The sequence below is a fragment of the Castor canadensis genome, chromosome 10 (assembly GCF_047511655.1).
Source record: "Castor canadensis chromosome 10, mCasCan1.hap1v2, whole genome shotgun sequence".
NCBI classification, from domain to species: Eukaryota; Metazoa; Chordata; class Mammalia; order Rodentia; family Castoridae; genus Castor; species Castor canadensis.
Window position 1 is genome coordinate 111,226,855 of NC_133395.1, and position 13,124 is coordinate 111,239,978.

Sequence of the window (13,124 nt, forward strand, 5' to 3'; positions counted from 1 at the left end):
GCTCCAGAGTCACTCACTGAGTTGCAGCTTCTGAAGGTGACTTCAGAGAGTGGAAGTACCCCCAAACTTTCCTTCCACACCCTCAATTTGCATCAGTTGGGCCGGGGTGGCGGGGGAGACGGCTACCCCGAAGCCGATGCATCTTGGTGGTGCCCACTCACCCCGGAGGTGCCCCTCCCATCCCGCACCCTAGAGATGCGGCTTTTTGTGACGGAGCCCAGGGTAGCCGGGCCTGGCCGGGGAACTGGCGGCCGGGGCGGGCCGGGGGCGGAGCGGGCGGCGCTGCGCTGACATCCGCGGCAGAAAGGGGGCGGCCGCGCCCATTTCCTCCGTTCAGCTCCGCTCCGCTCCGCTCGCCCCGGCCGGCGGGATCCGCATCGGCGCCTCCGGGGTGTTCGCCGCGGCAGCTCGCTGACCCACAGTGCGCGGCTCTGGCCAGGTGGCCGCGACCTCTCGGCGCGCTCCGGGCCCACTGAGCGGTTGGCAGCCCGGCTGCCCGCATGGACGCGGCGCTGAAACGGAGCCGCGCGGAGGAGCCGGCCGAGCTCCTGCCGCCTGCCCGGGACGGGGAGGAGGAGGAAGAAGTGGGGATGGAACAAGAGCTGGAGGAGGAAGAAGAGGTGGACCCCCGGATACAGGTAAGGACATCTTGGGGACCGGGGTGCGCCCCGCATCCCGGCCCTGCCAGGGCTGCGGCGGAGGTCGGTGTCTACACGTACCCTCGATTCGCAGCCGCCAGTGTCCACGATCGCGGCGGTGGAGGAGCGAGAAAGCCACCCTCACCCCTATTTGGAGGCTGCAGTGCCCGCGTGGACGCGGCCTGGCTGCTGCGGGGATCCCCCCGCAGACCCTCGATGGAACTTGGGGGGTCGCTGCAGCATGCCCAGAGATTCCGGCGGCTGTGCAACAAAGGGAAAAAGGGGGGCGGGGGCGCCGGGCGGGTTTGGGGTACCCTGGCCTGGCTGGTGGCGACGCGGGCACTGTACAGCCTCCTGGCTACCGGTTGCGGGTGGTCCGGCCCGCGTGGGCGCCCGCACCAAGCCGGGTGGGCGTCGCCCGCCCCTGCAGCGTGGGCTGGCACCCGTGCCCTGCGCGCTGAGCCCGCACCTGGCGGAGGTGCCCGGCTTTGGCCACCCTCCTATGATGCATTGTTAGCACACCTAGGGGTCTCCTGTCACCTTGGGCTCTGGTGGCCCGAAACGCTTCAAAACCCTGCTTTTTCTTGTTTTGAGGTCGGGTGTGAACCGAAGTCAGGGACAGCTGCTGCGCAAAGCTGACGACGCGTGGAGGCGGCAAGGAGAATGGCTTGGCTTTCTGTGCTGAGACATGATTAAAAAACAATTTCCAAGCTAGATCTAGGAGTGACAGCTTAACCTCTTCAGTCCCACCCCGCTCACCTAAGCACAAAGCACACCAGATTCCTTTCCGCGACCCGTTTTTCTACCTTTTCCATAAATCATTTTTTCAACAAATGATTGCTTTTAAGCATGCTTTGCCATTTCTGGAGGCCTAATTGGGTTTCAGTGCCTATATCAATTAAAAGCCCACTTAACTCAGTCGTTGGGGTTTAAATGAATCGTTTGGCAGATTAGCAAGATAAAGCTCATTGCACGTCTTTGCATTTGAAATTATTCTCTTATCTAAAACCATCAGTTTGGAGACTAAGCCTTGTGTTCTTCCTATGGAACTCTGTTAGCAAGATCCTTTGTTCACCAGAATAAAGATGAGTTAACTTCACGTTGGGTAATCTTACAAAATGTCAGTTTGTAAATTAATTTAAAAACAACAGCTAGGTGGGCTGAATAATTGGCAGTTGAAATAAAGACCTTCGTCTCCTGATAGGAACGTACTCAACCACTGATAGTTAATAGAAGGCCCTTAGTTTAAATGATCTCACTGGGTTTGTACTTTTGGCCTTGGCTGTTTCATTGTTTTCTCTGCAAAGTTCTTGCTTGAAGGCAGATGGTGCTGTTTTGATTGGATTACCCAACTATTTCTAACAGGTGAGTTTATCCGAAGGCACTTACCTGGAATAAGTATTTGACCTTCTAAGGAAGGACAAATTCCTAGGACCTTAAGACATTGTCAAAAACACCATCAACAAAAAGGTTTCAGAAGTTTTGATAGTTTGCACTATCAAATACTTCAAGTAGTTTCTTGAAGAATTAACTGATTCTTTCTTCCTGCAGATTGGTCTGGGGTAGTTTTTTTTGGTTACCAAGTAAGTTATACTGGATGAATTCCCTCACCCCTCTTTTCTCTCATCTTCACTAGGGAGAACTGGAGAAGTTAAATCAATCCACAGATGATATCAACAGACGGGAGACTGAACTTGAGGTACAGAACTGGGCCCTTGCTCGTTGGTGAAATGGTGTCAGTCACTCACCTTGACTGGTTAATTTTGTTTTAATAACTACAGGGTTACTATGGGAGGCCCCTCCTTGGGGTTGAGCAACTGCAGGCCACTGACAGAATAAAATACACCACTAGGCATCGGGTGGAACACATGTGTATCCAATTTCACATGTTGTTTTTTTTTCTGCATGGACTCTCTGTGGATCCAAAACCCAGGGCTGTGCAGAACATTGCACAAGCTTAAGCCCAGAAATCAGTGTCTGTGAAAAAGCTGAAAAACTTAGGGGAGAATTAGCCAAACTCTTTAATGGAGAAGAATGAATGAGCTCATGACATCTCTTGAATATCTTGGGGCCGTTCCCTGCATTCATGTTTGGGACTGTCGCATGTTTCCTCCGACTTAGATCAGTTTCTTACATTCCTGTGCTAGTAACCCATACTCCCTCTTCCACTTCCTTACTCATTTCTTTACTCTCTGCTGTGTGTGGAATATAATTATCTTAATGGCAACAAAAAGCTGTTTAGACTGAGAAGGGCTTTCCTGCTGGGAAAAACCTTAGGAGACAAGCTTGATTTTTATTTTATGAGTATTTTTCCAACCTGGTGTAAAAACAAGCTAGTATTCTTCACAGTTACCAATTAGATCCCGCCCCTTTTCAGTAGTTTGTTTTATCATCTATCAGCAAATGTGAACGACCCCAGTTTATATCTGGAAGCCTGTGACAGTCAGCGGGTTGAGGGAATGCAGGGAGTCCTATTTCTGTAGTAGAAGTAGCCAGAAAGGTCAATAGGAAAAGCCAAGAAACATCTGGTCCTTAGGATCGAGGGTTCGGGAAACAGCAATATAATTTACTAGGAATTTGCTGGCAGCTTTGATTTCTGGTTGCATGGGTAGCCCGGGAGATTCCAGATCTGCACATGGCAGTGTGCATTAAAATGCATGTTTTAGGCTGGACTCTGTGGCTCAAGCCTGAAATCCTAGCTGCTTAGGAGGTGGAGATCCAGAGGATCTTGGTTTGAGGCCAGCCTCAAACAAAAAGTTAAAACTAACCCATCTTTTTTTTTTTTTTTGTACTTTTTTTTTTATTATTCATATGTGCATACAAGGCTTGGGTCATTTCTCCCCCCTGCCCCCACCCCCTCCCTTACCACCCACTCCGCCCCCTCCCTCTCCCCCCCACCCCCTCAATACCCAGCAGAAACTATTTTGCCCTTATCTCTAATTTTGTTGTAGAGAGAGTATAAGCAATAATAGGAAGGAACAAGGGGTTTTGCTGGTTGAGATAAGGATAGCTGTACAGGGCATTGACTCACATTGATTTCCTGTGCATGGGTGTTACCTTCTAGGTTAATTCTTTTTTATCTCACCTTTTATCTAGTTCCTGGTCCCCTTTTCCTATTGGCCTCAGTTGCTTTTAAGGTATCTGCTTTAGTTTCTCTGCATTGAGGGCAACAAATGCTATCTAGTTTTTTAGGTGTCTTACATATCCTCACCCCTCCCTTGTGTGCTCTCGCTTTTATCATGTGCTCATAGTCCAATCCCCTTGTTGTGTTTGCCCTTGATCTAATGTCCACATATGAGGTAGAACATACGATTTTTGGTCTTTTGGGCCAGGCTAACCTCACTCAGAATGATGTTCTCCAATTCCATCCATTTACCAGCGAATGAGAACATTTCGTTCTTCTTCATGGCTGCCTAAAATTCCATTGTGTATAGATACCACATTTTCTTAATCCATTCGTCAGTAGTGGGGCATCTTGGCTGTTTCCATAACTTGGCTATTGTGAATAGTGCCGCAATAAACATGGGTGTGCAGGTGCCTCTGGAGTAACCTGTGTCACAGTCTTTTGGGTATATCCCCAAGAGTAAACTAACCCATCTTAATCAACAGCCTCGGTGGTTGGCGCCTGTCGTTCCAGCTGCATGGGGAAGTACAGATAGGAGGACCATGGTCCAGCAGGCCAGCCCCAGCATAAAGCAAGACCCTATCTCCAAAATAATCACAGTAAAAAGGATGGGGACATGGCTCAGGTGGTAGAGTGCCTGTCCCAGCTAGTGTGAAGGTGCTGAGTTCAACTCCCAGTGCCACAGGAGTTGGGGAAAGTCTTGCTTCTCTGAGAGCTGTGTGAAAGGGTATCTGTCACTAACCCCCATGGACATTGTCCTCTCCAAGGAAAGGAAACTTGAATGTTTATTTTATTTTTTTTCCACTTTTGATAAATTGAGACTCTTTGTGAAGTTGGGAATTGAAACCCGAGCATCTGAGATTTCTAATGCAGTAAACAAAACCCCCACCATTCCTAGAGGGCATTAGTACTTATAATTTTTTGTGGTTGTTTTGAGACAAGCTTTCATAGCCCAGACCTGTGATCCTTCTGCCTCTGCTACCCCTAGTGCTGGGACTGCAGGCATGTACCACCACACCCAGCTACAAAATGGTTTTTACAAACTTTCATTCCATCCTGTCACAGCAGTCCAGAGTTGTGCAGTCCAATATGGTAGCTACTATCGACATATGCTCTTTAAGCTAATTGACATTAAATAAGATGAAAAGTTTAGTTCTTCTGTCATGAAAGCCACATTTCAAGGGTCCAGTAGCCACATTTGCATGTGGCAGATGTTCCAGCAGTGAACATTTGCGTCATCATAGAAAGTTCTGGAATGGTAGGGACTGCCTCCCCAGGGAAGAGGCTCAGAGTCTCATGATTCAATGTCAAGGCCCAGCCAGGACTCCTATCCTAGACCCAGGCATTTTCCGGATCCCATTCAGCTCTTTTTTCTTTCTTTTTTTTTTGGTGGTGGTACTGGGGATTGAACTCGGGACTTCAGGAATTTTGTACATGCCAGGCAGGCCCTCTAGTGCTTAAGCCACCTTCAACACCCCTGTCCCACTCTTCTAATTCTCCATCCTAACTATGAATAGACAAGTTGGAAATAGTCCTTTTCTTAAGCACGTAACTTGATTTTTTTGTTTGTTTTGGCAGTGCTGGGGATGGAACCCAGGGACTTGGGCATGCTAGGCTGTACACTGGATGTGTCCCCAGCCCTGGTTTACTCTGTTTTGCTTACCTACTATGTGTCAAACACTGTAGATGGCCCTCAGATGTCTTGGCATTTTTCTTCAGGGGGTAAAAGCGGTTCATTTGTTAAACTCTTTTTAGTTCTGATTTCCGAATTCCATTTGTGAATACACTTAGGTATTTGTGTGTCACAGGAAGCCACCAGACAGGTGTTTCCTGCCTGGCTGTGGAGAGCATTTGGAGCCTGTGCAGGGTGTGCTGAGGGTGACCTGGCTGGGTTGTGTTGCTGCCTGGTCTTCTCATGGCGTTATTATAACCAAGACTGATTCAGAGAAGTATAATACAAGCCGCAGTAGTGATTAAAACACTCCCTAGTAGACACATTAAAAAGTAAAAAAAGAAACAGCAGAAATTAATTTTAATGCATTTGGCTTAACTCAGAATATCCAACCAATGGTATAATTTCAACATGGAGTCAACATAAAAATGTATTAAGTAGCAGGCTACACTTGCCTCGCACATGCACTGGGTAGCACAGGCCTAATCTGTGTTTCCTGTCAAAGTCACAATTGTGCTGCCAGAGTCTGAAGGAGAGGACTGTGTGTATATATGTCTGTTGGTCTGTCTGTCTGTGTCCCTTCAGCCAAGCCCTGGACACTACCTTTGTATCAGGCATGCTGTTGGATGCTGCAGATGTGTGGGTGAGCAAGACACACAGAGGCCTTGCTCTTGAGGAATTTGCAGTTTGGCTGGGGTGAGGATGGGGAGGTGATTTCTGATGGTTGTAAGTGTGGTAGGAGGGGGACATGCTGGGGACCCTTGAGCAACGCCCGTGGAGGGAGAGCGTCCATGTGCAAAGAGTAGCAGATGGACCAGCAACTGGGGTGTCCAAGGAGTGTGCCAAAGGATGTGGGGCAGGAAAATGAGCCGTTTCAATGGCCGGCCCACTCTCGTTATTCGCAATAGTTACGTTCTGTAAAATAGCATCTATCGAATTAACGAATACCGAACCTTTGTTCCTAGGGGAAGCAGAGGGTTGGGATCTTGTGAGCTTCTGTCCACATTTTCATTGGCTGATCGATACATGACCTTGTTTTTCTTAAATATGTGTTTCTGTTTAAAACCACTTATTTAATATTCGTCACTGATTCACTCACGTTGCGCTCAGGGTCTCCTACCTCACAGTTGTTCTCCATCACGCACGTCCCAGCCTCCTGTGCTCACAACACTAGAGAACTCTTCAGCTTTACCCTGCTGGAGCCGTTTTTTAACAGCAAAATCACCAGAACCCCACAGAAGTGTGCAAAACATGGCATTAAACAGACCATAAAAAAGACACTTGTTTATGGAATAAAACAAAGAGACAGAGTGTCACTTCAGTCCACCTCAGCTGGGAACTTGTTTGCTGGGAGACCCAAGATTTCTCTGCTCTGTGCATGTCTATGAATAAGCCCTGCTGCTGATTTCAGGGTTTCATATAAATTCTAACCAGTAGAAAAAGTCACACACGCAGATTCTGCAATTGAGGGTCCCCTTTCAGGCTTCTGTATACTCTGCTGTCTCCATTTCCTTGCCTTTTGCTTTTCCATGATGATCTGGGGTTCATCACCTCCCTTATTGGCCCAAATGGGTGACAGATCTGTGGCAGCTGCTAATTTGCTCACTAACATGGCCCCGTCCTCTGTGGGCAGCCACAGGTCAAGATGTGGCTCCTGGATTTACCCTTATTCCCCATTCCTTTTCTTGACTGTTTAAATCAGAGATATGAGAAAGCCTCTGGATTTGCCTCTGCCCTTATTTGAACAGTGCTGGGTCCCCTTTGTGCTCTGATTTATATCAGACTTCTCAAGCTGCTGATGGAGGGACTTTTTAACCAGGGAGGCTTTGGATATAAGCTGATGTTTCAAGTTAAGAAAATAAACACACTTTCTCACAGGCACATTGGTTAGTTTACTGATTTACTAAGTATTTATTGAGCATGTACATATGCCACAGACAGCTTTAGATGATGGGGGAGACCACTGAGGAAAACTGTCAGAAGTCTTATTGTCCCAAGGCTTTCAAAGGAGGAAGAAATAGAACCAGTACAATTGACAGTAGGTTCATAGTGATACATGCTAAGGAAGAAAAACCAGAATGGAACCAGGGTTGTGTATTTGGGTGGGGAGGGGAGCAGAAGGAGAGAAGGAAATGCAGGGTTAAACATTGTGGGCTAGAACCTGTCTGGAGAGAGTGAGGCTTGGGGCTGCATGGGGGGAACATTCCAGCCACAGGGAGAGGCCAGCGCTAATGTGGGAGTGCAGCCAGGCCTGGCTGAGAAGGGAATGGACAGAGGAATAGGAGATGAGACAGAGATAAATAGGTCATTCCAGCGTCTTGCGGCCCTGCCCAGTGAGGTAATAAAGGCACTGTGCTGATGTAATTTAAAAATGCATATTATAGAGAGCTATTTTTTCAAATGTTTATTAAAATAGATTTGGCACAGAGACTTTCTAACTTTAATTTGAATCAAGATTTTCAATATTCCATATATTTATATAGATATGGAATCTGTATATCTCTATATAACTGTATCTGAAATTGGGCTATTGTGAAATGGACAGAGAGAGAAGGAGGGAGAGAAGGACATAGGTGTGAAGTAATGAAAAGCTGACCTTTTCAGCCTGCCCTTCCCCCAGGGAGGCAAACAGTTAACTGGAAATACTTGTCTTCTCTCCTCACTGCTCAGTTGGGAATACCTCCTGAAGTCTTGCAGCGTGGCTTGAAAAGTCATTTGAGTCCTTCAGTCTTGTATAAATCCTATACCCAGGATATAGGATTCCCCTCTCCAGAAACCAGCAAACATGTTCTCTTAACAAATAAACAGGAAGATAACAAGTCTGCTTCTAGCTTGGGATCTCAGAGTTAGGAGGGTGGTAGGGGAGGTCATGGAAACAGCCTGCCCCGCCCCGCGGGTTATTAGCACAAGTCAGGAGAGAAAAAGTCCTTTACCAGTGTTGACATGGCCCACCACTGTCTCTTTCGAGAGCCTTCTGTGAGTGTGTGTACTGAGGAAGGATGGTCCTATGGTACCTCATTCCCGCTCTGAAGAAAGCACCAGGGAACAGTCCAAGCAATCCGTGGATGAGAGGAAGTGGCAAGTAACTGTTTCCTGAAGCTGGCACCAAATTCTGGGCCTGGTGGCTGGCTGCCGGGCAAGGCCTAACCTCTGTTTGCAGATCGGGCCTACTGAAAATGAGTATCCTCCCTGAGGCCTTCATGCAGCAAGCACTGGGCACCTGCCCTGGCAAGTCCTGTGTGGACCACTGGGGACTGTGCTCCATCCCTGTCCTCACAGATTTAAACATGCTGAAAATGGAGTGGGAGAGGTTCTGGGAGAGGGCCACATGGGGCACTTTGGGAGGCCACTGAGGATCTGTTGGATGGGGGGGTGTCAATTGGGGCCTGGAGAACTTGGATCATCTGGAGTAAACATCAACCTGGAAGTGGCACAGGAAGTAAGCTGATGTGACGAGCATCCCCTGTGAGAGGGAGAGCATTGTTAATGGTTGCTACAGCGACTGGGTGGTTGTAAAGAAAACACCACCCAGTTTTCTGGGTGCTGAAAACACACTGAGTGCTCTCTCTCTCTCTCTGTCTCTTTGTGGTACTGGGGTTTGAACTTGAGGTTTCACGTTTGCTGGGCAGGCACTCTACAGCTTGAGCCATTCCTCCAGCCCTTTTGCTCTGGTTACTTTGGAGATGGGGTCAGGCTTTTTGCTCAGCGTGGCCTGGACCCTGATCCTCCTGTTTTACACTTCCTGCCGTAGCTGGGATGACAGGCCTGCCACCCCCATGCCAAGGTATTGGTTAAGATTGGGTCTTGTGAACTTTTTGCCTGAGCTGACCTTGAACCCTGGTCCTCCTGAGCAGCTAGGCTTACAGGAGTGAGCCACTGGCACTCAACTTTGAGGGGACTTTTGAGCACCTCCTGGGTAACCTGAGCTGGGGCTGCTGCTGTGCCACAGCTCTGATCTAAACCTCAGCCATCAGAATGGTGGCGCTCAGGACTGTGTGCTTCAGCTGCTTACACACTTTTTGGGAGCAAGTGAGTGAGGAACCATCTGGAACTCGTAGAATGATCTGACTAGAGAACAGCAGGCAAAACTTGGCTTCTGGAGCCAGACTCCTGGGCTTCTCACTACCTAATAGCTCGGGACTTTCAGCACATCATATAACCTCTGTGCCTCAGTTTTTCTATCCATAAAAATGGGGCTGTGTCTAAGATTTTTGCCATGAGATAGCCAAACCCCAAAGCTATGGGGAAGGGACAGGGGGCAGCAGGTGATCTGGGTAACAGAAGCACCTTGGCACATCAAATCCCCAGTCCCGTCCCCCTGCTTTTTTTTTTTTTTTTTTTTTGCAGTTTTGGGATTTAAACTTGGGGCTTCATTCTTGCTAGGCAGGTGCTCTGCCACTTGAGCCAGTCCTCATTTGTGAATATGGAGCCGTGATTCCTTCCCACTTCCCAGGGTGGACTGGGGGAGGGAGGAAATCCTGTGGGAGACAGGGCTTTGTGAGTTGCACAGCCTAGGTGGCAAGAGGGCTGGCAGGGAGGACTGAAGCCTGCAGAGTGAAGACACTAGTCAGATGTCCATTGGAGCCAGGCTGGCCACAGGGTCTGGCTGTGACTCTGCTGTCCTTCCCCAGGCCCTACAGTGACCTTTCTTTGTCAGAGAGACTGGTGTAGGACAAGGGACCAGAGAGAAGCCTTGTGCCGACCAGGATTGTGCAAGGGGACTTTGCAGTCACGGATCAGCAGGGGTTTGTGCTGCAGCCCCCATAGTGGGGGCTGAGAGGAGTTCATTGCCCTGCCTCTTAGGCGCGTCTTTTCCTGGGATTTGCCTGGCACGCCATAAGTCCTTTCTAGATGATGGAGTGGATGACTAACAGGCTATGTGACCTTGCTCTGTGACCTTGAGCGGTGACTTAGGCCTCAGTTTCCTCATCCCAATAATGGCTGTAAATAATATTGCTGTTTTTGTCTCATACTAGAATGAGGTGAGGGCCGCAGTGTGGTGGGGACTTCAGGTGTTCTGTCTGTCCTAGAACATCTTTTCTGCCTGTTTAGGTCTCCTAGGTGCCCTTTAATAATGACAGCTAAGAATAATGAGTACCTACTGCGTGCAGGCCCTGTCTGTCCTAAACACTGACCCTGTATAAACTCATCCATCCTCAGAACTTTAGGAGGGAGATCTTATTGCTTCCATTTTGCAGATAATAAAACTAAGACATAAAGTATACAAGTGTCACAGGTACCCCCAGTAAAACAATAAAATATGGTAATAAAAAAGAATAGCCGTGTCACGCCCAGTAATCTTGGCTGACGCTGGGGCAGGAGGATGGTGAGTTTGAAGGCAGCCTGCGTTACATAGTTCGAGGCCAGCTTGGGCTATACAGTTCAATCTTGTCTCAAAAGAAAATAAAACCAAAAAACATTAAACAAAATACCAAAATGAACAAACAAAAGAATGCATGCGTGTTGCTCTGGAATTGCACCCTCTCCAGTCTGTTCTTAGGAAGGACTGACCTTGGGAACAGTTGTGACATTGATAAAATGCAACTGTGGCACTCCTTTCCCTCCACCAAACCTTTCACTTATGAAGCTGTTGGCTCATGAGAGTGTAAGATTCTTCTCTGTTTCAGGATGTTAGCGTTTTGTGTGTGTGTGTGTGTGTGTGTGTGTGTGTGTGGTACCTGGGTTTGAACTCAGGGCCTCATGCTTGCTAGGCATGCATTCTACTGCTTAAGCCATACTGCCAACCCTAGGATGTTAGTATTTTAAGAGAGGCCTTTCACATTTGAAAAAAAAAAAAGGGTGACACAGTGATATAGACAAACGACCAGGATCTGATAAAATTAAAGCCTATGTAAAGCTATATATATAGTAAAAGTATGTGGTTATGAGAGAGAAAATTCTAGAAGAGAGTTGCTCTTAGTGTAGAATTTGCAGTGTTTAGAAATAGCTTTGAGGCCTGAAATTGACTCCATTACCTTCAACCAGCTAGGAAGAAGTAATCTAGAAATTGAGAGTAAGACTTCAGACATTTCTTCTTAGCAATTTGACAGTGCTGTGATATCTAAGTGGCATTTGACTTTCCTAGGTATTTTTGTTGTGCTCTACAGAAGTATTTGTTCACAATGGGTTGGGATTGTTTAAGAAGTCTTGCTCTAGAAATTGTTCCTTTGGATGTGACCAGTGGTTCTTGCCATTGCTGAGAAAGCTGGTGGTTTTATTTTTCATTTCTTGTTTGTTTTTGTTTTTTTTTTCAGAATTATTTTGCAATGACCTTATTTTATTACTTTCATAGGCAGAGGGTGGAGGTTGGGGAATGAAGGCTGTTATTAAAAAGATGCTTTATGAGCTTTGATGGAAGGAATTTTAGGAACTATGAAACTGTTGGGAAAATTTGGGATTGAAAACCCCGATGTTGGCTGGGTTGCGTGGTGAATGGCTGTGTTGTTAAGCTCTCATTGTGTTAATTCATGGAGGAACCAAAAGTACTTTAAAGGCTTTGAGGGTGGTCTACAGCCAAGAAGCCCTCATCTATGTGCTTGGTAAAACAAACCAACCAACCAGTGGAAAACGTTTTAAATATTAAGATAATCCAACTTTGTTGCTGTATGTGTTGAGTATTTATGGGCCACCTGGAGGTTGGACGACTTCATTCACTGCACCCACAGTAGCAAAATGGTATAGGGTGGCCTTTGGCCAGAACACAGAAATAGCTATTTAGGCCTGAACTTGACTCTGTGGCCTTCAAATTTGGAGGTCTTCCTTAGAAGCTGTAAAGACCCATGAGACGACACTCAGGTGTTCCTGGATCATAGGATCACAGGCGCTTGCTGTTGTAGTACAGGGTGACTTTTGTACCTTCTGACTCTGAGGTGTGTTCTGTGTCCCCTCCCTCCAGTGAAGGCGAGCAGTGGGGGTTGCTGTCTTTGTGTGGTAAGAATCTTCAAATCCCAAGTTCACTGAGCAATCTAGTTCTAGTCCCTGAGGACTGCAGCCTTTTAATACCGAGCTGTTTTTCTCCCTTCTCCACGTTTACTATAGGGACTTTTCACATAGCGCTGTGTGCGTGTGTGTTTTGGCTGGCTGGATTAAACGTCTGTTCAACCTCAGCCTTTGGCAGGCATCCCAGCTGTCTTTGCTCAACCCTCCTCTCTGGAGTTCCTTGAACTGTCCATTGCCACATGCTGTCTCCAATAGCAAAGACTAAATGGCTTTTTTTTTTTTTTTTTGCAATGGATTTTAACCAAGGGTAATTTGCAAAGCAGCTCTTAAGTAGCTTGGCAGATCAGCCCTTTTTGTTTCCTTTAAGGAAGATGGAAAAACATTTGTTCTATTCTTGCCTGAGTTTTCCTTTGCTGTGTTTTACTGGATTATCTAAGAGATATTAATGTTTGCACTGACTGAAATGAACTGCTAGCAGAGAGACAATGAGAGGAATATCCGCTGTTTATCACAAGTGCAGCCAAGCCCACTTAATATAAACGCTTTTATCATTTGGCACCAACTCAACTGGGGCATGATGGATGGGGTTGGGTTGTGTTCATCCATCCCACCCTTTTGTGGCCAGCAGGTAGGACTGAGAGTTCTCACTATTCATTTTTAAAATTTTGGGTTGTTTTTTTTTGAGACATGGTCTCACTGTGTAGCCCAGACTGGCCTTGAACTCACCCTCCTCCCTTAGCCTTCCGTGTGC

At 47.2% G+C, this 13,124-nt stretch overlaps 1 protein-coding gene across 1 annotated transcript in view; it reads left to right on the top strand.

Annotated features, from left to right (window-relative positions):
* The first annotated feature begins 326 nt into the window (after window positions 1-326).
* The window catches only part of Sh3bp5 (SH3 domain binding protein 5), a 65,985-nt gene continuing 53,187 nt past the window's right edge, over window positions 327-13,124 (top strand). The window contains exons 1-2 of the mRNA XM_020173085.2: window positions 327-638; window positions 2,275-2,337. Coding sequence (XP_020028674.2) covers window positions 501-638; window positions 2,275-2,337 — 201 coding nt within the window. The 5' untranslated portion in view covers window positions 327-500. The remainder of the gene's footprint in view (window positions 639-2,274; window positions 2,338-13,124) is intronic.